The 24,536-nt window shown below is 31.4% G+C and overlaps 2 protein-coding genes and 1 non-coding gene across 4 annotated transcripts in view; 2 read left to right on the top strand and 1 right to left on the bottom strand.

The window, feature by feature from the left end:
* Positions 1-14,816, top strand: part of LOC125827213 (40S ribosomal protein S30) — a 359,593-nt gene extending 344,777 nt beyond the window's left edge. Inside the window, exons 1-3 of one of the 2 annotated variants that reach the window (XM_049506574.1) lie at positions 13,077-13,163; positions 13,329-13,466; positions 14,570-14,816. In XM_049506574.1, the coding sequence (XP_049362531.1) occupies positions 13,160-13,163; positions 13,329-13,466; positions 14,570-14,616 (189 nt within the window). In that variant the 5' untranslated portion in view covers positions 13,077-13,159 and the 3' untranslated portion in view covers positions 14,617-14,816. Of the gene's footprint in view, positions 1-13,076; positions 13,164-13,328; positions 13,467-14,569 lie in introns of those variants that run through there. The other variant, XM_049506575.1, reaches the window with a different exon arrangement.
* LOC125827189 (uncharacterized) lies at positions 3,085-11,249 on the top strand. Its single transcript, XM_049506552.1, has 5 exons — positions 3,085-3,680; positions 5,142-5,178; positions 5,280-5,516; positions 6,210-6,257; positions 10,476-11,249. The coding sequence occupies exons 1-5, from the start codon at positions 3,355-3,357 to the stop codon at positions 10,998-11,000; spliced, it is 1,173 nt and encodes a 390-aa protein (XP_049362509.1). The 5' UTR covers positions 3,085-3,354; the 3' UTR covers positions 11,001-11,249.
* Positions 14,817-18,181: 3,365 nt separating the features above from the next.
* Positions 18,182-18,255, bottom strand: TRNAT-AGU (transfer RNA threonine (anticodon AGU)). The gene has a single exon. It is a non-coding gene; the product is annotated as a tRNA-Thr (tRNA).
* Positions 18,256-24,536: the final 6,281 nt, after the last annotated feature.

Genomic DNA, 24,536 nt, shown 5'->3' with positions numbered 1-24,536 from the left:
GAATATAACGATTAACGATTGTGATTGCTATAACCTTCTCCTTCTTCTTGTTCATCTGGAAAATGAGTGAACATATTCCCAACAATAAATACATACATCATTTACTAATTTACATTTCATAGTAGACGATTCAAAGAAGTTGTAGAAGTAGCACTCTCTTCATTCGTGCTTGATTTCTCATATCTGTCAAAGAAAATGTAAATAAAATGACAGATTTTTTTATCATTCCTAATTATCATTAGTCATTGTTGGAAAATGAATTATTTTTTTAAAAAAAAATTATAATAAAAGTAAAATCGATATAAAACGATAACTTATCTCTTAAATTTTCAAACTACACAAATAAAAATAGATATTTGCATTTAATATAGGTAAACAAAAAAAGATGAATGAAGATATTAACCAATTGTTTCTATCAATTATTTTCTTCTATTTTTGTACTACCAAGGGATGTCAAGTACATTTGGGGGTTCATATCCTAAACTAATTAATTAGTTCCTCTTGCCTAATCAATTTCTTGGGGTCTATTTTATTTTTAAGTTCATATCTTGAAATATACTCCCATCGCCTAATTAATTTCTTGTGGTCCATTTAAGGTACTCTATATATAGGTTGGGGACATTTATCAATATAAAAACTGGTCTTTTCCCCAGAGTTGTTGAAAGATCAAACATTTCTATTTTTAGTGTAGATCCTAATTTATTTATTTTTGACATTATGTAAATAATTCAGCAAATAATTGAACCAAAAAAACCTTTTTTATTAGATAAGCACATCGTGAATTATGAAGTTAATTAAACCAATAATGTGTTGAATTTTCGTGTTATTCACGAACTTAATTAAACTAATAATGTGTTGAATTTTTGTGTTTTTACTATTGCATTATTACCAATTTATTACTCTCTTTAATTCAATATATTTGTCTTGATTCTATTTTCTTATAGGAAAAAAATATATTTTCTAAAATTATTACTAGTAAGTCTTTAATTACATTTCATATGATACGTTTAAGTTTATAAGATTTAGTGGTATTTTGATACACTATGCATCTTCTTTAATATTTTTAGATCATAATGTTTTAAATTGTACTTACTTTTTAAAATTCAAGATTCAGACAATCTAAGACATATAAAATAAAAAAGAGAGTATATTGTTAACTTAGACTTTGTTGTATTTTATTGAAAAAGTGAGGTTATTGATTAAAATTTTATTAAATAGTTAATCATTAGAATTTGTTTTATTACAAATTCACGAGTTAAATTGCTTAAATTTTTTGATGATTCGCTCAAAATTTTTGATAAAATTTGTAATAAACTTCTGATGATTCACCATGAGATATAACAAACAATCTTCTGGTTGTCTTTAAGGAATTAAACTCCAACTTTTGAATTTTGATCTAGTATAGCAATTTCAACCTAACTTATTTAAATGGAGCCAAAAATTAAATAGCAATACAAAAATGATTTTATTTGAGCTAATCACTTGATCTCATATGTTCTATGTATAGATCTTATGCATTAATTTCTTAAAAATATCATATAATAAAAATAATATTTATAATGAATTACACATTGACACAATTAACTAGTGTCACCATATCAGCTAGAAAACATTCAAAAAATTGCTAAGCATGTTTAAGTTTTTATAATTTAAAAACAACCGCTTTATTAAAATTTTAATTTCTACAAATGAAATTCTAAAATATTACTCCTATTACAATATGAAATTTTGTTTAAAATTATATTACAGTAATTGTCTTTTAATTAAAAATATAACCTACCCACTCATATTACTGCTCGACTGTATGAATTGTCAACCCACATTGGTTAATCTGACACACTTCAATTAATAAGTCCTTCAAACTTAATTTTAAATCCCATTTAAAACAATGCTCATAATGATAAAAAATATTAAAATTTTAAGTCCCATTTGCTGACCCCCACTTCCTCATACCCCCCCCCCCCCACACACACACAAAGAAAAGACCCTTTGCAAAAAGAATAATAATTACGCATTATATCTATTGAAAGAAAATATTTATGCTATATATAATAAAATAAATCTAAAATTTTGATCGAGGGAATTTAAAAAATAAAACTATAATACATGAGATTTGAACTTAAAATCTTAAGTTTAACGCTGAAACTGTTAAATAACTAGTCGACTTTTACTTTTATGATCAAGAAATTCATGATCTATACATATATATATAAATAAAAAATTATCTTATAAATATTGTGTAATTTTTTATCCGAATGAATTTGGATGAACACTACTTCGCCTAAGGTCCAATATCCCCTCCAGCCCCCAGGCGACATAGATCATAATTTGAGTTTGTTATTGATTTAGCTTGCTATAATAAACACCTTTTATATACTATTAGTACAATAAGGTTGATACCTTATAATTTATATATAATGCTTTAATCCAATATAATATTATAAATTAGGCTATTAATATATTTTATATTAGACTATATATTTTACAAAAATAGAGAAGTATGGAAAATATCTTTGAACTTGACACAAATTATTAGTTACATTTTTGAACTATTGACAATCTTAAAAGTACTTGATTAACTAAACTTAGATGCACTGTCAATCTGCAATATGACATAGCAAGTAGTCTCAAACTCTTGTAAGAGCATGAGTCTTTTAATAAAAAAATAGAGAAAAATATTGAAAATACTATTAAACTTGAGAAGAATTTAGGAGTGTATATTACTCATGTTATAAGATCAGAATTGTATTTTAATTCAATTAATCAAGTAAAAAAGTATTTTTAAGCCTGATAATAATTTGAACATAAAACTAATAATTTGCCCTCGTCCCGAGTGGAGGGTGATTTCAATACTTCTCTTTAAAAAAATCAGCTTTCTTTTCTTTTTGGATTGCCTCTTATGCTTCCAAATGAAAAGCAGAGTCTCAAGCACAACAACACATACTTGCTCTCCTCTCTCTCAGCCAAAATCCCTCAAAACTCTTCAGTTTTCCATAGCAGTACACAGTCACACACACAGTCCATACAGTCATTTCAAGAATACCCTGTTTTTTTTCCTTGTGTTTTTTTAATGTGTAGTGAATACCAACAAAATATATGTAAAAATGATATCATCTTTTACATTTATTTAGCCAAACATACAGTCCAAACTCTTGGAAAACTCACTTCCCTCTTTTACCCACTTATTTTCCCTTTTTCCCCTTCAAAGAACCAAACAAAATTCACCATTTTTTCAACCTACCCCATAAAAATCTTTAATTTCAACTAAATTCAAGAACCCCTATTTACCCTTTTTCTGTTCATTTTGCTCACATGCATTCATGAGTTGGGTCTGTAGAGACCATTCAACTCGTAATGGGTTGTTGTATATCTCAGTTGGCAGCAAAATTTGCTTTTTTTCCTCCATCACCAGCTACATACCAAGTCAAGAAAAAGGATGATGGAAGACTTGTTGCTGTTTCTACTACATCTTCTATGCCTATTTCTGGTGCTGCTGATGATCTTTCTCTTGATGTGCTCTTGGTTGACACCAAAAGGGGCAACAAGATTGTAGCTTTTTACTTGAAAAATCCATATGCTAAACTTACTGTGCTTTACTCACATGGCAATGCTGCTGATCTGGGACAGCTATATGACTTGTTTGTTCAGCTTAAAGCTAATCTCAGAGTCAACCTTATGGGGTCTGCTTCTCTTTCCTTCCATTTTTTTGTTATCTCAACCTTTTGCTATTTGAAAAAAAAATGATGTTAGATTTTGGGGTTTTTTAGAATCTTATGTAGGGCATGTGTGTTAGAAGAATCTTGTGTGGAGATACTTGTTTCTCTGTTTAATGTTTTGAGGTTGATTTTTATGGTGATTTGTAAAAATCTGAGCTTGAAATGGTAAATCTTGGTAAAAAAAAATCAAGAATTTTTATTTTCTTTGTGTTTGGGGTTTGGGGGTGAGATATGGGTCTTTATCTCCTCTCCCCTTTTTGCCATGTACCTAGGTTGCTATTTCTCTCTCATGGGTTGGTAAAGGTCACTTTTTAGCCCATTTTCTGTAGCTGGAAAAAAGATTTAAGCTTTTTTCATATTTTCTGTAGAGATTTACTTAATTTTTATTGTTCTTTCACCTTCATATTGCCAGTTACTACCATGTTGATCTCATGGTTTTCAGTGAAAATTTTCATGGTTTAATGGACCTTTGAACTTCTATTGTTTCTTGGAGGTTCTCTGATTTATTTTCTCCTCATCAGTGCCTTTTGATCTGTAAACTTTTGTTGTGTTTTGACAGTGAGTTTTCATCTTTCTTTCTTTTTACTGAGAATTGGAAAAAGTAAAAGCATTGCCTTGTGAATTTTCATTGTTGTCACAAATCACTAGTCTTTTTCCAACAGTTACAAGTTTTTTATTTTCTTTGTCCTTGTATGTAGTGTGATAGATTTCACTAGCTATTCATCTACAGAATGAAATGTAAAAGTGAAATGGGGTTTCACTTGTGGGGTTGGATAGAGACATGGGTCCCTACTTTGTAGAGGGAATAATAAAACATTGCCCTTAATTCTGAGACTTGCCTTTGATCTTGCTCTATCATGTGTTTTCTTCCAATATACATACAGTGTCCATAGGACAAGTCCTCTTCAGTGAGTTTGACAGATGTGTTGAGCTGCTGCATATTAGGGACGCAATGAGAGTGCAGTAAATTTGTTTTTGTGAGTTTGACTTTATTGTGACCTGTAATCTTATGAAGCCTTAATTTGTATTTGTTGGAGTTCCGCATTGGTTGGGGAATGGGCTAGTTGTGTCCTTATATGGACTTGGGCAATACTTCCCTAATGAGCTAGCGTGGGGTTGAGTTAGGCTCAAGTTCCATTTCTTGACATGATATCAGACAGGTGTGTTCCCGACTAACCAAAGAGGAATCATTTTTCATCCTTGATTTAATGTCATTTTCTTGAACATTTTTGTTTATGAAATTGCCAATTTGTTCAATACCCAACTCATGTTTTACAGTACATTCTCATGTTGCAACGCAATAAATAGGTTATTATACTTTGACCAGTTTCGGAATAAGTTGTGCTGTTCGGCTGTTCGCTACTCTAAAAAAGTTATCCTTCTGAATTTTAACTCTTTTCTTAATCCATCTCAATTACTATGCAGATATGACTATTCTGGCTATGGAGCATCTACAGGAAAGGTATGTCCTTTAATTGTTAAGCAAGAATTTATGGTCGTGGGAGCGAGTTTTGAATTTTGCTGGCAAGTAACATCTCCCTTTTTTTTTTCCCCATAATCTAGCCAAGCGAATTTGATACATATGCGGACATAGAAGCGGTGTATGACTGCCTTCAGACAGAGTATGGAATTAGCCAGGAAGATTTGATTCTCTATGGACAATCTGTTGGAAGTGGCCCAACATTACATTTGGCGGCTAAATTACCACGTTTGAGAGGTGTGGTTCTGCACAGTGGCATTCTTTCTGGCCTTCGTGTGCTTTGCCATGCAAACTTCACTTTTTGCTTTGACATTTATAAGGTAACTAACAGTCTTCAAGGAAATGACAATTAACTTTTTGTTGTCTTTTACCTTCTTTGTCAAGTATTATTCAGTTAACTGACTTGTCGTATTTGAATGATAAATAAATCCTGGAGCATTATTGAGGAACGTAACAGAGATAGCTCTGGCAATGCTCTCTATCTTTAGTTTCAGCGTGAAAGAATAAATTATGGTCGTTTCCTTGGCTTCAAGATACCCAAATTACTTTCACCGACTCTTGTGCTTCAGTGCTGGTACTGCATGGGTACAAGTTATGTTGCTCAGACTTTCCCAAAATGATGTCGCATCTATGTCGGATCCTCCAAAAATACATTACTTTTGGAGAATCCGACACTCATCCATCAACAGTTTTAAAGGGTCCGAACAACGTACAAGTACCTCATCTTATTTGATAAAGCACCCAAATAATTTAAAGATGTAGACCTATGAAGAGGGGAAAGTTATTTGCTTTCCCGGGAATGTTAGAGAATAGTTGCAGACTTGCAGTCAACAGTTTTGGGCTGATTTTGCTGCACTTCATGTGAATCTTATAATGATATTGAAATTTATACCACTTAATTTGCGAATGGCCTGAGTAGTCTATTAGGGGATCAATTTGAATACCTTGTATAGATTGATTTATGTAATTTCTTGTGACCATCTTAAGCATCTAACAGCTATGTTCATGTGCAGAATTTAAACAAGATTCAGAAGGTGAAAAGCCCTGTGCTTGTTATACATGTAAGTTATTCTTTACATCTACATTTAGATTCAAATTTCTTATGCAGTGTTTACTTGATAAGGAAATTGAACTTTCATTGGAAAATGATTGAAGTTTGAACAAGATTAAATTATCTAATATAGAGTAGACAACTTAATAAATGAACTTCTATTATTTTTTTTCAACTTAAGAATCCTATCTGCCATGTAGACAACCCGACATATAGGAATCACTTCCTTTTCCTTTTAAGCATGATATCCATATGTGATGTCTTGTGGAAATGTCCCTTTGGCATGAAACCTTTTGGATCCCTTGTTGCTGCCTCTATATGGTAAGAGTCTATTTGTTGTATAATCTGGGGCAGAGCTAGAGCTTCACCTATGGGTTTGGCATCACCCAGTAGCTTTGACTCAAACCTTGTATTTGTGTTCAAAATCCACTTAGTATGTATGTATTTATTAATTTTCAATAACCCCGTAAACTGCGTTTTCCAGAACCCATAAACTCAAAATCCTAGCTCCGCTTCTATGTATAATGTGTAACAGTGTCTAAAATAAATTAAGAAGGTTTGAGTTTGGAAAGGAGATTTTGTTTTGTTATGGAAATTTATGTTTGTCATTTAAATATTGAACTGCTAATGACCTTGCTATTGTTTTGGCTGGTGGGGATGGGAGAGTGAGGGGACCTAAGAATGATATTAAACAACATTGTTAAAGTACATTGTCTGATCTTATACTTTTATCTCATAAGTTGTGGAGTCAGTATGGCATGTCACTAGCCAAACCTTGTTTGGCAGTCGGATATTTACTTCTCTCAACTAAGAAATAAAATGCATATTATATATATTTTGAATGCATATTATTTTATGGAATAGTGAACTGATGGAGTTTGACAGTTAAATTCAATGTTTCATCAACAAATAATGTGCATCCTTTTGCACAAGGTGCTGTAAGTATTTTTGTCCCGAGTTTACTCAGTTCTGGTCTCTTCATGATTCTATGAAAAAACAACTCCTAGAATCTCATGCTGAACCTTGGAGCTTAAGACAACCTAGTTCCTCTTCTCAGGGCTCTTTGCTTATTTATGGTTCCCATCTAACTTTTGATAATGACTTGGGTTGTATCTGGTTTTCCAATTTTTCCATGTTCCGGTGATCAATTTTTTTGGAGAACATTTTCTCCAGGGAAAACACGTTCCTTAAAGTGAGGAAAATGACTTACTTAGCGGAAGTAAAGAAAAACAAGTCCCACAAGTGCCATTCCACATTGATTGTGTCCTCTCCACCTTCCAACACACCTCATCTTCATCCCACCCCTATAGCCCTCATGCCCACCCACCCCACCCCACCCCACCCCACCCCACCCCACCCCACCCCACCCCACCCCACACCCTTACCCCCCCCCCCACACCTCCCATAGCATTTCTTTAGATTATATACAAATGCTTTAGAGATAATAATTTTTACTTACGGATCAAACATTTTCCTTCATACCGGACACACCCTTAAGACCAGTAGAGCAATAACCTATTAAAACAAAAGATCAGTGGAGCAATAAGCAGCCAAGGGTATAATCTAGTGGTTATTAGCCACCAAAGGGATGGCTTGGTGGTCAATTAAGTTGGTGAAAATAATGGGAGAGCCAGGTTCAAATCCAACAAAGACAACACTAAATGGTAGAGCTACTCGATATTTGTGTTGATGGGAGGTAGTAAATACCCGGTGGAATAGATAGTTAACTGTTTTTAAAAAAGAAGTACCCGGTGAAATAGTCAAGGTGCACCCAAGGTAGTCCAGAAGTAACCTTTGTTATTATTGACAAATAAAGGATCAACAGAGCAATGAGGCATGTTTTATCTAATTGGCCATTTGAAAAGAGGGGATATGAGAAGCATTATTTCGAGGTGCATGCAAGCTGCCCCTGACACCACATCTATAAAAACGAAAGGAGTTACAAAGCACTCTTGGGTTCAAAATACTATCAAGAGGTCTTGCATGATACCGAATAAGAAAGGGGCATGCGAATCATCAAATATCTGTTTCTTGTTATTAGTTAACTTTTGTTTGGATTCGTAGTTGCATTAGCAGCACTGCTTCCAGGGAGCTATGCGTTTTTGCAGCTTCATCTAATGTGTGTCTGAAGCACGTGTGGCATTTGATAGGTGGTTTTTGAGACTGGATTCTTTAGATGCTTGATATTCAATTACTGGGAAAATTTTAAAGCTGATAGATCTAGAGTTTCATACAGGAGTTTTGGAGTCTTTTAGCTGAGTTGCTTGCATTTTCTCTATGATTACACACATGCCATGTGATTAAGTTTGTCCATTCTCTGCCGTTACACTGTAGATTTCTATTAGCCTAAGAAATTTGAGATCATATCTCCTGGCGAAATGGCGAATGATATGATAGGTGAAAATGTAACTCATTTTACTAATTTAAGATGATTAAAACTGAGGGAGTGCTACAGATGTGTTTTGCGAAGGTACCTGCTAAAATAAAGGGCAAGTTCTATAGAACTTTTGTGAGACCGGCAAGACGAGTTGGCATTAACTGGTGATCCCATTATGTTGAATTTAGTCTAATGCATCATCTCCTTCAGCATTTGTGTAGCTTCTTTTGAATATTAGCCCATCTACCTCTGTTTTCCGACCCCAACTGTGATTTGATTTGTTTTTTCTTGTGTGAATCCTGTCTTCTTGTACATACTACCACAATAAAACAGGAATTTGAAAATGAAAGAAGATAAAGATAATTACTTAGTCCTTGTTGTACCTGATATAAATCCTCGATGAGGTGGTTATGCAACAAGTGGTTTCTAAGATATCAAAGATAGAGCCCCCAAGGCCTAGCTCGAGTGGCAAAAGGTGGAGGATTCGTGGCTTAGGTCGCAGGTTCAAGTCCCACACCATGCAAAGCGAAGCCCGGTATTTAAGTGGAGTAGGGTAGAGGGGCGGGCCCATTATCCACCGAGTTTAGAAGCCTGTGATTGGTCCAAAGGACGGGTCGACGGATTTCTCGGTTATCAAAAAAAAAAAAAAAAGATATCAAAGATAGAAGCTGTGGTTTTGCATTAGCAACAATCTACCTGTCTTTCTTGAAAGGAAATTTGATGTCAATGGAGTACCTACTAAGAAACACCAGTTTCCTGTTTGGGTTGTTGAAGGCTTGTAGTTAAATAAAGATGAGCAATTCCCAGATTGCTTCAATCCAAGTTGGTTACCCGAATATCTATTCAAATAGTTTAGGTCCTTACACATTTTATTCAATTAAGATATACACAATGCATTGATATAGATGGCACATACCAAAAAGATCTCTAAAGTCTCAACAGAAGATAACACCAGCGTTGTTTGTTTATAGTAAGAACATTTAATCCGACATTGTCTGCTTATTAATAACATGCCAGAACAGTTTACAGCTTACATTGGGTTGTCAATTTAGTGTCTAAGTCTGATTAAGTGAATGGCCCGTTATCAAGCTGATTGTTTTATTCCTTGAGGTGTTTTCTATCCAACTTGATGGAGGAGGCTGGAGGTTGGAATTAACAGGTGCTAAACTGAATCGACTTTGATTGCTTCTTAGTGATGCAACAAATGACTGATATGGTAGGGCATGCTTTGTAAATGATGTATAGCTAATGAAGGATAAATCCTTCATACAGCTTATAAACGATAAACCAGTTGTCACGTCAAAAGCTGCTAATTCAGCCTGAATTGTGACTTGCCAAGGCCCCCAGTGCTTCCCAATGTTGAAAACCAACGTTGTAGCATGTAAAACGGCTAACAACATTGAGAGGGTGTTTGTCAATTTTAATTTAGATTTTGGAGTATGTGTTCCATGATAAGTATGAATAGATGATATCTAGTTCCTTAAGGTGACTAATAAGAAAAAACAAAAAAAGTGCCCGACTATACTGGAGCATATTATGCTTGATAGCTTAATTCTAAATTCCAACAGTGCTATACATGACATTTGTGTAAAATAATTGATATTTGCAATCCTCGCCACATTCGCCTTTTAATTACTTATGACCTAAGGAATAAATTCTCCACACATGTTTTATGTTCAGCTAGAATATGAAGGAGATGAAAGGAAACACTTGGTGGACATACCATATTATACTTTATTGGTCGTGTAGAGTATGAAGGAGAGGAGAGGAAGCACTAGGTGGATAATCTATATTTTTTCCCTTTGCTATCGGTGCATCAACTTAATGGCTTCCTACTAATATAATTTGCAGGGCACAGAGGATGATGTGGTCAATTGGCTACACGGTAATGGGCTTTGGAAAATGTCGAGGGATCCATATGAGCCCTTATGGATCAAAGGAGGCGGCCACTGCAACTTGGAACTTTACCCGGATTACATCCGCCACCTTTGCAGGTTTATCCAAGAAATGGAGTGCATGACCACTGAAATCAGGCTGAAAAAGATCAAACAAACGTTACGTCTGCCTAAGAGATCAGACACCACCATTTCTACCAACTGCTGTTGTCAAGTCAAATGCAGACTACCTAATTGTCTAAATTGCTCGAAAGTGAGCTGCACAAAATGTTGCTATTGGCCCAAATGCGCTAAATGGAAACCCAAATTCTCGGTATGTTGGAAACCTAGTTGCCTTGGATGTTCATGCATGTTACCAAAATGTTCATGCGCGTGCCCAGAATGTTCATGTGCATGCCCAAAATGTTCATTTACGTGCCCAAAATGTTCGTGTGCATGTCCAAAATGCTGTTGTTGGAGCGTAAAATGTTCGTGTTGGTGATTGTTAGCAGGTGGGTGGTGGGTATACTTATTGGTTCAGTTGGAAGGCAATAGTTTTGTATAGTTTGCACAAGTTGTTGATGGACTTCCAAAGATGTGCAGTAGCCTGGACAGTTTGACATGATGTAGTTAATTTAGAAGAAATCTAAACCTATAGAATTTTATTCTTTTTATCATTTCCTCTACACTGCTAAGTTATTGTATCTTCTATGTTAGTCCTACTCAAGGTACTCTACTCATTCAATTTAGATCCCCAGTTCCTCCTCTTTGATTGCTGAATTCATCTCATCAAGTGGCATGTATCATGAACAACATTTTGCTTTGTTGGGATTGAGTGCTTTTCGATCTTGTCAAAAGTTATAGCTAATAACAACGGCACTACTTATTTCTTAACCAAGCAATTAAACAAGTGCCCCGTTTAACTTGAGCCTTCCTAGACCTATCTCATGGACCACAGCATGTTGGTGTTTGTAATTCGTGATTGCATAGATCAGATCAAACTCAATTATATGGTGTCAAACATTCATTGAAATCGTCGTAGGCAGCATATTGGTGTTACTTAATATGGTGATTGAATAAATCATATCAAACTCAATAATATGGTGTCAAACATTCATTGAAATCGTCATAGGCAGCATAATGGTGTTACCTAATGTGTTTCAGAAATCATAATCATATCAAATTCAATAAAATGATGTCAAAATATTCATTGAATTTGGTTATATCATTGGAAGATTTATATAATACTGATCTTCATTTTGCTTAGTAATTTTAACTAATATAATCAATGATACACTTGTTATATACGCTATGAACAACTCTAATTATAGTTAAGTGATAAATTTTGATGTAGAAGATACATATTATTGCACATATTGATTTGATGCATGCATCAAAACAAAAAAAGGAAACATAGCGTTTGATTATTCTTATTACTACTTCAACAAGTTAGATTCATCTATTATTAGTGATGTAGTTAGAAATTGAGATTAAATATCCTAGTAAAGGAACACAAAATCTATGCTAACATAAATAATGTAGGAGGTGTTAGTATCATACTTAATTATTACACTATATGCAATTTATCCCCTAACAAGAAGTCGCAAATTCAAATTAGTCGAATTGCCTACATCATTAACCACAAGCCTCAAGTTCTAAACTTGAGAGAGTACTTCTTCGTAGGAGTGCTTTACTCCTTAATTGTCTCACCCAACGCAAATTCAGATTAGTCGACCAATAACCTTAAGATTACAATAATCAATATTGTATTCTTGGATATAATATGTATCCATATCATGATTACAAACCCCAGATTGTTTTATATATGGTAAAGTAGTTTGTCAAAATCAATGAAGTATAGAAGTTTAGTACTTGTGAATAGGGGTGTGCATTCGATTTTTCAATTTGGTTTTCTACTATTCGGTTTTTGATTTTGAAAAAGTGTAACCCAATCCAAACCAAAATAAATATGGTTTGGTTTGGTTTGGTTTTTCTCTTTTCGGTTTTATTTTTTTGGTTTGGTTATTCAGTTATGTCAATAATTAGAAACATATAATCAAAGTTATATTTGCAATTTGAATATATATATTAAATCTCTTAAATATACTTTCTAATAATCACAAGTAAAACGTAAAATACAATACTTAAAAGTATATCAATTATAAATGTCCAAACATAAAATATAAATTAAAACATAATGAAAGACAATAACTAAAAAGTGACGAAAGTGGTTTATATATATAATTCAATTTTTTCGATTTTTTTTTTCTTAATCCGAAACAAAACCAAAAAACCAAACAAAGTAAATTATAAATCAAAAAACCAATCCAAATTATAATTCGATTCGATTTAGTTTGGTTTTTCGATTTAATCCAAATAGTGCACACCCCTACTTGTGAACATAGAAAAAGAGGAAAATTGCAAATTTAGAACAAAACAAAGTATCATGAATTAACTATACTCGACATTCAATAGAATCAAATTTAATTGGGCTACATATTTTGGGCCATCATTTTGATTTTCTTGATATGGCCCAGGTTTTTTCTCACCAAAGCCCAGTACAGTTGAACGACATACCAGCTTCTTATAAATTCATCTTAATTTCCCCAAAACCCTAACCCTAGAATACTAACCTTCGCACCGGCGTATCAGAAATCAACCATGGGTAAGCTCCGGCGACTCTTGAATACAGTCTTCGTTGTCAATTTATTTAGAATAAGGACAAATTAAAATGAAACGAGATCAATTGATGAGCTCCATCAACTAGATGGCAAGTAGAATTGTTGTTGAATGCGTATTGATTTGTAGTTTTTTGATTTGTTAATTGTAGGTAAGGTTCACGGATCGCTTGCTCGTGCTGGTAAGGTTCGAGGGCAAACACCCAAGGTTGCGAAGCAGGATAAGAAAAAGAAGCCCAGAGGACGTGCACACAAGCGTATGCAATACAATCGCAGATTCGTCACTGCTGGTACGCTTTTTCTTTTACTTATTCTTTCTGTAATGTTAGTAGAAAGTATACGCATTGTTAAAGTCTGAATCTTTTTTGTCGTAGTAGTTTCATTGATGCGCAATACCCACTAGCTTAAAATTGTTGTTTCTATGGTATTATCCCTTTGCACTTGTAAATGAATATGCATTTGGCAAAGATCCAGAATTATGGGTAACATAGAACATAACTGTTTACTTGCTGTGTAGTCATGAATGATACATAGAGTATATGTGTGTGTATGTATCTCTGTTGTAATCTATATACATTAGTGAGAATACAATATTTTGCTGTTCTGATTAAACTGTTTTTGCTTGGCATTTGAATTTTCTCGTGAAACTTTACTATATCTAGTACCTGCCTAATAATTCATTAGTTTTTCTTCAGAATCTTGAATCCTTGCTATTAAGCATTATAGTGTAGATTAGGGATTGTCAGATCTTGATATAGTAGCTCATTGGGTTAACTAACTTGAGTTTGTATGCCCTTTTTCTAAAGTAAATGATCTTTCTTACTTTTCTATTAAAGAAACAAGTAGTTAACTTGTTCTAAGGCAATTGCTAACAACTGTAGACATGCACAATGATACTCAGAGACTAAATGTGTGCATGATCAAATTGCTTATGGATTAATGATAATGCACACTGGGTGGTGCATGTACTTGCGTACATTATTTATACTTGTATATGATGGTGTATGAATGTTCTGATGATATTAAACTATATCTGTAATCTCCCCAATATGCGTTAGTTATCCCTGCATCTTTGCTACTAAGTAGTATTCTAGACTAGCTTTCTGATTGTCAATTCTAAGTAGTTTATTTGAGTAGTCATATTTCTCTGTGCACTATGTTTGCTCGGACTCTTCAAAAATGTCCTTGGGTGTGTGTTTGATTCTTCAAAATTAATGTATTTTTGGAGAATCCGATATAGGTGCGTCATTGAAAGTGAAGAGTCTGTGCAACTTAGATCTTTTCAGTATATCTATTGTAGTTCTATAAATAAACAAAAGTCTAATTGATAGTTTTTTTCTCTTTATCCAAAAAACATTCAAACTTGGTTTCTTATGCTAATATTTTCTTGCAGTTGTTGGCTTTGGTAAGAAGAGGGGACCAAACTCTTCTGAGAAGTAGATGAGGACATGAGTTACTTAAGCCAGAGAAGTTGTTTTCACCTTTGCTTTGTTTGTAAATTTTGATTCTCAGACATCATAATGGGAGAAGACTAGTTTTACTACTGGTATTTGTAGGATGGATGAGTACTTTTGTTTTTGGAAGAATTAATTGAATTTTATCCCGTCTTTTTTATACTTCATCAAAATCATTTTAATTCATTGTTTGACTTTCTTGATGTTATTGTTATTGCTTTTGCTATTTTAAATCTAGAAACATGGTGGAGCTGTTTTCTGAAAACATATCTTCATTCTGGTGGTTTAATTTAAGTTAGAATTTGCGCAACATTAGGTACTTGTTGCAGACCACAATTAATATTGGAAACACAGCTTTGGCGCATACACTAGATGAAAAATTAGATGGCGCAAGCAGATTATGCAGTACAATTGAATCACCAAAAGCATCATTTGTTTGAACTAAATTAACATTTTACAACAGAAAGTACCCAAAAATCATAATTTGCTTCAATCTGGCAATCGGGCTGGTTGAGTAAAATTTAGATGGTCATAATGGGATGAGACAATAATCGAGTCAAGACCTAATTCAATTCAAATTTGCTAAACTATTGGTAAGGTAACGAGTTACATTATGGTTCAAGACCCAACCTGATCCAATTTTTACTAAAATTTAATTGTTTTTTTTTCATTTAAACTATTGTAGTACCTTAAAAAAATTCTTCTTCTTTATTATTATGGATATATATAACATATCAAATTGAAAAATAAGTATTTTAAAAATATTTTGACAAGATTTTTTATGAAGTTAATTCAGGTTGCATATCAATCCAACTTTTAATAGATTGAAATGAGTTGGGTTGAAACGGATTAAGCTAACGAATGAGTGGGTTATTGATCATCCTGAACTTACACGAATTGGGCAAATTGAATGGGTTGGGTTATATTTTGCCACCTCTAGGCCATTTGATTTCATATCCTAAAATTCATTATGTATCTCCCTTAAATTTTGTTGTACCATAACTGTAGTTCGAATTTAGGGCCAACTGAAAATACATTATTTGAATAATGTTATATAAAAAATATACTAGTATAATTGTACTCCCTCCTTATCGTTTTACATTAGTGCTACTTCTTCTTTACACGTTCTTAAGAATCAAAAATAAAAATGAGGTTTTACTAATTTACATCGAATGAAACTTAATAAACTCATTTACACTTTAAAAAAACAAAAAAAATTATACAAATCAAATAATAAAATTTAATTAATTTTATCTTGATACAGAATGAGCCACCCAATTCCACCACTGACGTGTTCAATCACGTCTCCGGCCTAAATAATACTTATTATAGCTGCAGTTCTAACATGATTGACTAAATTAATCCCTTAAATTGGATTCATTCTCATAATAATAATAAAACAAACAAATATAACGAAATTTTCTTTCAGTAATATTTTTCATAATTTAATAATTGTGACTGCAACAGAAATATATTATTTCTCTTCTTTTTTTTACAAGGAAAATTATGTATCTACTTCATTCAACTGCATATATCCTCGCCTTCTTTTATCAATTAATCATGATTATAAGTCTATTTTATCACTTAACTTAATACTAGTTAATGTAAATATCGAGTGTGGATAAAGATTTTATGCACTAACATAAGTCCTAATTATTAGTACAAGACATGAAGACAAGAGAATAATGTTTGATTCTATGGATTACTAAACTGTAGCCCTTTAGATTTAGATCCAAATGGCATAAAGTGTGTGCTAACTTTTTTTTATTATTATTTTGTAATACTGTTGGTACATGAATATAGAGAATCTAGGAATTATTAATATAATAATTAGTAAACCTAGGTTCATGTATTGTGAATACCATCATTATTCTTCCAACTTTTTAATTCCCATCAATTTATAATTATTTTTACTAGTTTCAACTTTTTATAAAGATAAAAAAGCATCATGTGATTTTCAAATTCTCCTTTAAATAGGTCAATAGAGTTTGGCTGTCCATATATTACTACCAAACGAAAGGTATCATTTGGTTAAAATAATTTTGCAGAAATTAATAATGCATGAATTTTGTATGCAAAAAAAGCATTACACCTAAAGAACACTAAAGGCTAGGCCTCCTAAATATCAAAGAAAAAAACTACATACAATCTGTTAATTCAAAAAAATCTAACTACGCAAAAGTTGAAATATATATTGACATCTTTGAGCCTTCCTTGTTGTACGTAATACTTTTAGTATAACCTTAACCTTTTTGGTATTTGTGCAATTGCAAAATTGTTATTTATAAATATTTGTACCTCCAAATATCTTCGAGTTTCTAACTTGCCAAGTATGATAAATCATTAACAATTTTCGTATAATGGTATTCTTATTCCATATTTTATCTCGTAATATGTAATGTCAAATTTTATACATATATTAATTTTCCTTACTTTATCAACCAAATCTATGTAATAATTTGCAAATCACACAGGAGATGTAAACCGTACTAGGCAGATTCTATGTGACAGACGCATTGAGGGGGGATCAACCACCCTTCAAACCAATTGAGTCATCTCGAAGGACGGTAGATTTTTTTTCATAGTATAAAAATGAAAAAAAAAATTGACACATAGAAAGAAAAAACATTGAACCAAAGTGAGACATGTGGATGAGTATCACGATCTTAGTTTAAATTTGTTTCTTGTTTGTTGTCTTGAGTAAATAAATAAAAGACTTGTCAATTTAAATTATGACTATCGATCCACTTAAATCATATCATAGTTGGGTGCTGCCAAACATAACATGGTCTTTTTTTCACATGGAATATCCCTTCTTACTTTTAATTATTCCATGTCATATTCATTGATGGAAAAAAATGGTCAATGCAACCAATATTCCTCCAGTTTTGCCATAAAATCTGCCGTTGATTAAAAAAAAATAGCAATTTTAAAAGTCCAAAACTTTGCAACTTTTTCATTTCTACTAATCATGGGCCAAATTTTGGTGTCATTATCATTTGAAAAATTAAAGTTCTAGTGGGATCAATGAATTTTTTTTATCTTTTATCTACTTATTGCCGTAATTTAAGTAATGTTCATGCAAGTTATTTCACATATATATAGTAGTACCTTTATTTCAACACACTTTCCCACTTCTCTCTGATTTTAAATATATTAATTGGAAAAACTCAAGTCCTTTTAGCAGCAACGTAACGTACCTAGTGTAACGATGACAATAATATATAAATCGTAGTTTTGTCTAATGGAGATACAAAGACTGGTTTATGAAGAACACTTTTTTCAAAATTCAAACCAGTTTTCGACTGTGAAAAAAGCATGACAACTACTATAAAACACCATATAAAATATCAAAAAAGAAACAATGTCGGGTTACGCCAACATACAATAGGGTGTTGATGCTTACTTGATGAACTTAATTATGAAATAAAATTGTGTCTTTACTATGATTGAAACACAATAGAAATGGTAACGGATATCAAATTAAGTACCTACAATATGCTCTGAAATTTAGAAAATGTCAAAAATAAAGTTTAATGGTTAAATTAAATTGCTCTTGTTGAGAGTCGAACTCAAGACCTCCCGCTTACTAAACGGGTGCTCTAACCAACTGAGCTACAAGAGCTTCTGTTTAATATTTAGCGTTAATCTTATTGTATCACTGTCAAAAAACTAGAACATTATGCACACCATTTTACTAGTAAATTTAATAGATTTCAGATTGATTTATCAAAGAATTAACTGCGTTACTCTCAAATTATTCATCTTATCCCTCGTACTCGATTCAGAACAGACAAATTAAAACAAAAGAAAAGTAAACAACTAAATATAAAAGAACAATCACATAGAATTGTATGCATAGTGTAATTGTATGTGTTTAAAGGAGGATATTAATGATGACTATCTACATGTATTCGTATTATTTTTTTATATGAATATTAAATCTTGTACATATATATCAAACATTCTTAATTAAATTTCTGAATTTCTAACTAATTTACTCCATAAAATTATTTTAGAACTTCACACTTACTTATACTTTAAAAAGAAAATAATCGAAAGGGTAAAATAATGAAAATATAATTAATTCTATCTTGATTTTATAAACTGACAAACAATTTGAGATAACTATTTTCAGTAATATGGATGTATAAATAATAGGGGACGGAAGAAGTGTAGTATTTAAATAAAATATTGACCATATTGCATGCATTAGTTTATTTAGAGAAAGAACAAGTTTTGCAACTAATTAATACAGCTAGCGTTCTCACATCCAAATAAAAGAAACACGCAAAGGGAGACGGTTAGGTTTACGTTTGATATTTTGCTTTTCTGTTCTAGGAAATAATTAAATTAATACTTCATTCGTTTTAAAAAGAATGGTCTAATTTCTTTTTTAGTCTGTTTAAAAAAGAATGACATATTTCCTTTTTTGACAACACTTTAATTTCAATTTTTCACGTGACATGTTTAAGGCCACAAGATTAAAGGGCATTTTGATACATTTGACATAACTTTAATTTAGAACCACAAGATTAAAAAATTTTCTTTCTTTTCTTAAACTTCGTTCCAAGTCAAATTAGGGCATTCTTTTTTAAACGAATGGAGTAATTGTTTTATGCTAATTTTATATGAAATCAATGTTGACCCCAAATATATGTTCTTCATTCCACATTACCCCCCTGAATTCATGTATACATGCATGTGTTTTGCCTGAATTTATGCATCTCACATGACCAATGCATGTTCAATAAAAAAAATAATAATAAGAAAATAGCAATATACAATAATAACATACCAGGCAGCAGTGTTTTAAAAGGCGGGAGCGTGAGACGGGGCGTTTTATTTAGTATAGGGTGAGGCGTAAGCTTCGATACATGGGGCGTAAGTCCTATGGATCTTTAAATTTTTAATTTACAATATAGTATAATAATACAAAATTTTAAAAATACATCAAAGTTTGAAATAATTACAAACATGATTAATGAAACTGATAGAAAATGAAACTTCTAATATGATTATACAAGTATAAATAATCTTAACTTTTTAATAATAAAAGAATCATTATTTCTAAAAATATATTTTTTATCATACTATACAATTCACCCCCTAAAAGAAAATAATCAATAAAACTTACTAGTATTATAATAAAAACATCACTCCATCATGAATAAAAATAAAATTACTTTCAAATAGCTATGTAAAATATGATAACTTTGAGATTTATGACAAAACCATGAAGACCAATGTTAAGTGAAAAAGTAAAATTTCATTACGTATTTTTAAAAGAAATGTTACGGAATGTATAATCATCTTCACAATGTTATCAACTAGTAAAGATGTGATACTACAACTTGTTATTTGAGTTACTTTCAATCTTCTTATCTCTATAGATTAAAAATTATGAAGTATCATTCATTTATTCAAGAATTATGAGGGTCGGCAATGTTAACTAAAGATAAAACACATAATTTGTCTAAAATTTGTTAGGCGAGCCCCGAGCATTGGACGTGCTTAGGGCGTACCGTCGGATGCTTAGGGAGTAAGTCTTATAGAACTAAGCCCCACACTTGAGTCTCGGGACGTTTTGCTAGAGTCCCGCCCCATGACGAGCCCCGAATCCCAACAGAATCTTTTAAGCAGTATAGTTCACAAATAAGTTCGAAAACAAATGAATGTACACATATCTTACTTCGACCATTCGAGGCAGAGAGACCAAAGTAGTGATTAAATTGGAAAAAATAACATATACTAATGCTCCTTTCTATTTTCATTATCTCCATTTTCCTGGAATTCTTACTTGGATTAAAGCACATGGCAAGAATTAAAATTAATGATTAAAATTTAATCTATTAAAGTAAAGTTTTAACCATGATTTTGATGATATTAATTTCATATATTTGCTTCCAAAAATTTTAGTAATCCCACAATTAATCTCATTTACATGAATCTGTTATAATTTCAAGAGTTATGACTACGATTTTCTCAAATTTATTTAAATATTAAGTTCTTTTATTATGTTAGTAGATCTTGCGTGTGGAATCATTCTAATATATTATTGTTAGTATTTACTATGTTAACATGTAATACTTGCCATATAATTGGTAAATATGTACTTTTTTATTTATATTCTCTTCATTTGGATTTGTTTGTCCTATTTAGGAAAATTAAAGATATTTTTTGAATTTATGTAGAATAATATTCCCTTTGTTTCAATTTATATGTGTGGTTTGTCTTGACACAAAGTTCAAAAATTAGAAAAGAAGTTGAATCATGTGATCTTAAATTAGATATATGCATTATGTACCAAAATGTCATTTAATCTTGAGGTTTTAAATATGTCATATTAAAAATTAAAATTGAAAAGGTATCCAAAATAGAAAAAGTCATTATTTTTTAAACAGTCTAAAAACAAAAATAATATAAACAAATTAAAACAAAAAGAATATTATGTTTGAATTTGTATAGAAAATTAAATACATTGATCCTAATTCCTAGTACTCTGAACTAATTCATATAGTCAACTGAAACAAAAGGGTAACATAAACTACACTTTTTATCTTTAGCCAAAAGACAAAATTTTCTTTGTCTCAATTTGAATGATACCGTTAGATTTTATACAGAGATTTTAGAAAAGAAGAAGAAGAAAGTTTGAAGTTTTTGATCTAAAACAAACATATAATTAAATTAAATAAATAGTAGTACAAATTTTGGACCAACAAAACAATTGAAGTACAAAAAACATGGATTGGGTAGTTGTTATCATATTGGATTTGGATGAATGGTCACGACACATACATATGGAGTTTTTTTAGGTGTAAATTAAAGTATTAAGATATAATAATCTCAGAATAAAATGTAAGTTTATTTTATCATGCATTTAATTAGAGATATTAAATTATTTATATTTTAATGATAATATAACTTATTTTAAAATAACTAATATCAAACTAAGTTATTTTCAACCAAACGATCTTATTAGTATTATATATTTTTGGGAAGTATGATGAGCTGGAGGGTGATTGGAATACATATACTAAAATGGAGCGCCGGACAATTTATTTTCTTTCCTAAATACGTATATGCAATACATTAAGCGGCTAAAAAGATAAAACTCCTACATACTTGGCTTTTGTCCAAACGCGTTATTTTTTTGTTTTCATCCGGTGTCCAGTATGGATGTCAGAAAAGTCCTATATCGAGATAAAGTCTACTCGATTAAATTTGAATTCGAATTGAGAAGTCCTATATTGAGGTAAAACGCTTCCTAACAAAGATGACTCCATATCTAAGGGGACTCAAACTCGAGATCTCTTGATTAAGAATGAAGGAGTACTTATCACTTCACCATAATCCTCGATGATATACGATATTATTGCAATTTGTCCTTTTCTTCCACATTTGAAATTCAAAAATTTGTCGAGCCGAGGAGGGGTATGTTTTGTAATTATTGGAAACAAGGTGGATAAATGTTGGAAAGAATATCGACTGTAGTTCAACGTTGTCATGAGAACAGCTTTTACCAGTTATACTGCCGTTACAGTGGGCCACGAGATCAACGACGAACCAGGGAATTATCACCTACACCTCAACACTACCATAATAACCTACTCAAACCAATAACAATGGAGAATAGTAAGCTATGTTTTTTTTGGAAAAAAGTCCACATAGATATATTTGCCAATAATTTAAGCATTATATTTTGGCCTTACGAGTGATGAATTTATGACATTCACAAATAAAAATATATTCGTCTAAAATTTTGAATTTGAAATCTCAAGATGAATTCTAAATAAATCAAATTATTTAGTCATCGTTAGTTTTATATTAACAGGATCCAAAAAAAAATATAAATATAAAAATATAATATTGTATTAGGAGGTTCAAAATGGATATGTAGCATAGTCAAAGACGCGGAGCTACAATACAACACGAGGGTTTAGACAAGCCTAGTAACTTTGTATAGATTCAGTACTTGTATCAGAAATTTCAATAAACTTGTATAAATATTGTAGTCTGAACCGACATATAAAATAAAATAGATGGTTCAATGGTAAGAACGAGGGTGCAAAATTTTCGATGCACGTTTGATTTTTAAAAAATGAATGCTTTTTTTAAGAAAAGACTATTTTTTCTTCGGGAAATGGTCAAAATTACCTCTGAACTATGTGAAATAGATCATTTATATCCTCCTTTACATTTGGAATTAAAAATATCTCTGTCGTTATTCCAAGAGACCACAAATATCCTCAAGAGTAAATAATTCAATTTTTTAGTAATGTGGCAAGCCACGTGAGACTAATCAAGACCCGTTTGGCCATGCGATATGAAACATGATACAAAATTATGAGATAAAATTGAAGTTTTGTTTGGACATGCAATTTGGACTTTTTATGTTGTATGTTTTCATATGAACATAAAAAACTCATAAGTGGTAAAACTATTAAAATTATCCCACTTCTTTAGACAATTTTACCAAATAAGTAAAAGTTCATAAATCACATAATTTACTATTAGAAAACTATTATAAAAAAATACAATATTTATTGCTCAAACTTTAATTCAATAAAAAATAAAATCAAACATAAGTTGTAGCGTCTTTAATATAATCATCCCATATAGTACGGTCAATCTTCTCACGTTGAACTTGCATTTCCCGACTGTATGACAGAGAAATGAACCAACATTATTACTTTGAGTCATTTGTTGGTCAATTTGATTGGTAAATAAATTTGATAAAAAATAAAGACATCCGTAAATATAAATGATAAAGTAGGAAATGATTTAAGGTAATAATAAATTTTATGTTTTTGTGAGAATAATCGTATGAGTATAAATATTTTTAAAAGTAATTAGATGAATTATAACTTTTATTTACATATAAAATAAATGGTTAGTAGATATAAATCATGATTTTTGAAGAATTTAAGATTTTATCTAATGATATGAAATCAACGTGACCACATGTCCAAACACTAATTTTATTTCATGATTTCATATCGCGATAAAAAATCACATGTCCAAACATCTATATAGTAAATAATGGTGGTTTGTGTTGCTTTAGACTTATTGGTGTCCATCGTTATATTAACCATATTCTTATAGTTCTAATCTTTTATATCTATTTTTTTACTCCCCTGTCTCTAATTATTTGTCTATTTTTGAATTGACACTTCTATTAAGAAATCAATAATTGACATAGTGAGTGTACAATTTTACCCCTATTAATTATGAAGTGGATGAATTAAAAACTTATTATTTTCAAGAAATTCTACCTTTTTTATAGTAATTAATTGAGGTTATAATAGATAAAAAAAATGTGTCATTTCTTGATTTGTCAAAATGAATAAGTAATTAGGAATAATTAAAAAAAAAAATATGGACAAATAATTAGGAACATAGGGAGTACCTTACTTGGTAGTGGTAATAAAAATATAAAATCTTGTATCTAAAAAAATTTTAAAATTTCAGACCGATTGTGAAAAATCCGTTTCACATAGGAAACAAATCACCTGTAGCCGCGTATCAAGCATATTCAGACCGACCCCCTATATTCTTGGTTAATTACTTTTTTAACCCCATAAATTCCATTTTCTTTCTCTCTCTCCAAAAAAACAAAATATACACTCTTTCTTCCCCAATTTGTCTTCTGTAGTAAGAAATTCAAACCAGCAAACAGTAAAAAGGCAAAAGCTTTCATACCCAAAATTCATCTTCAAATGCACATACTTTCCCTTCTAGTAAACTTCATAGCAGACTTGATAAGGTAAAAAAATTACACAAATCTCACTTTTTTTTTGGAAATTTTCAACAAACCCCACAAATGGATATTCATTATTCAGATCTCTTACTTTATTTCTAAAAAATTTCATATTTACACATTTTATGACCCTTATGTGTATTTGG

Source organism: Solanum verrucosum, unplaced genomic scaffold, assembly GCF_900185275.1.
Source record: "Solanum verrucosum unplaced genomic scaffold, falcon-dt-bn FXZP01000060.1, whole genome shotgun sequence".
Lineage (NCBI taxonomy): Eukaryota > Viridiplantae > Streptophyta > Magnoliopsida > Solanales > Solanaceae > Solanum > Solanum verrucosum.
Note: the sequence above shows the minus strand (reverse complement) of the source record. Positions and strands in the feature narration are given on the sequence as shown.

Excerpts from the sequence above, each read along its gene's own strand:
- LOC125827189 (XM_049506552.1), top strand. The coding sequence starts at position 3,355 with ATGGGTTGTTGTATATCTCAGTTGGCAGCAAAATTTGCTTTTTTTCCT. Across the intron at positions 5,179-5,279 it reads ATGGAGCATCTACAGGAAAG|CCAAGCGAATTTGATACATA; the intron begins GTATGTCCTTTA and ends CCCATAATCTAG. Across the intron at positions 6,258-10,475 it reads GCCCTGTGCTTGTTATACAT|GGCACAGAGGATGATGTGGT; the intron begins GTAAGTTATTCT and ends TATAATTTGCAG.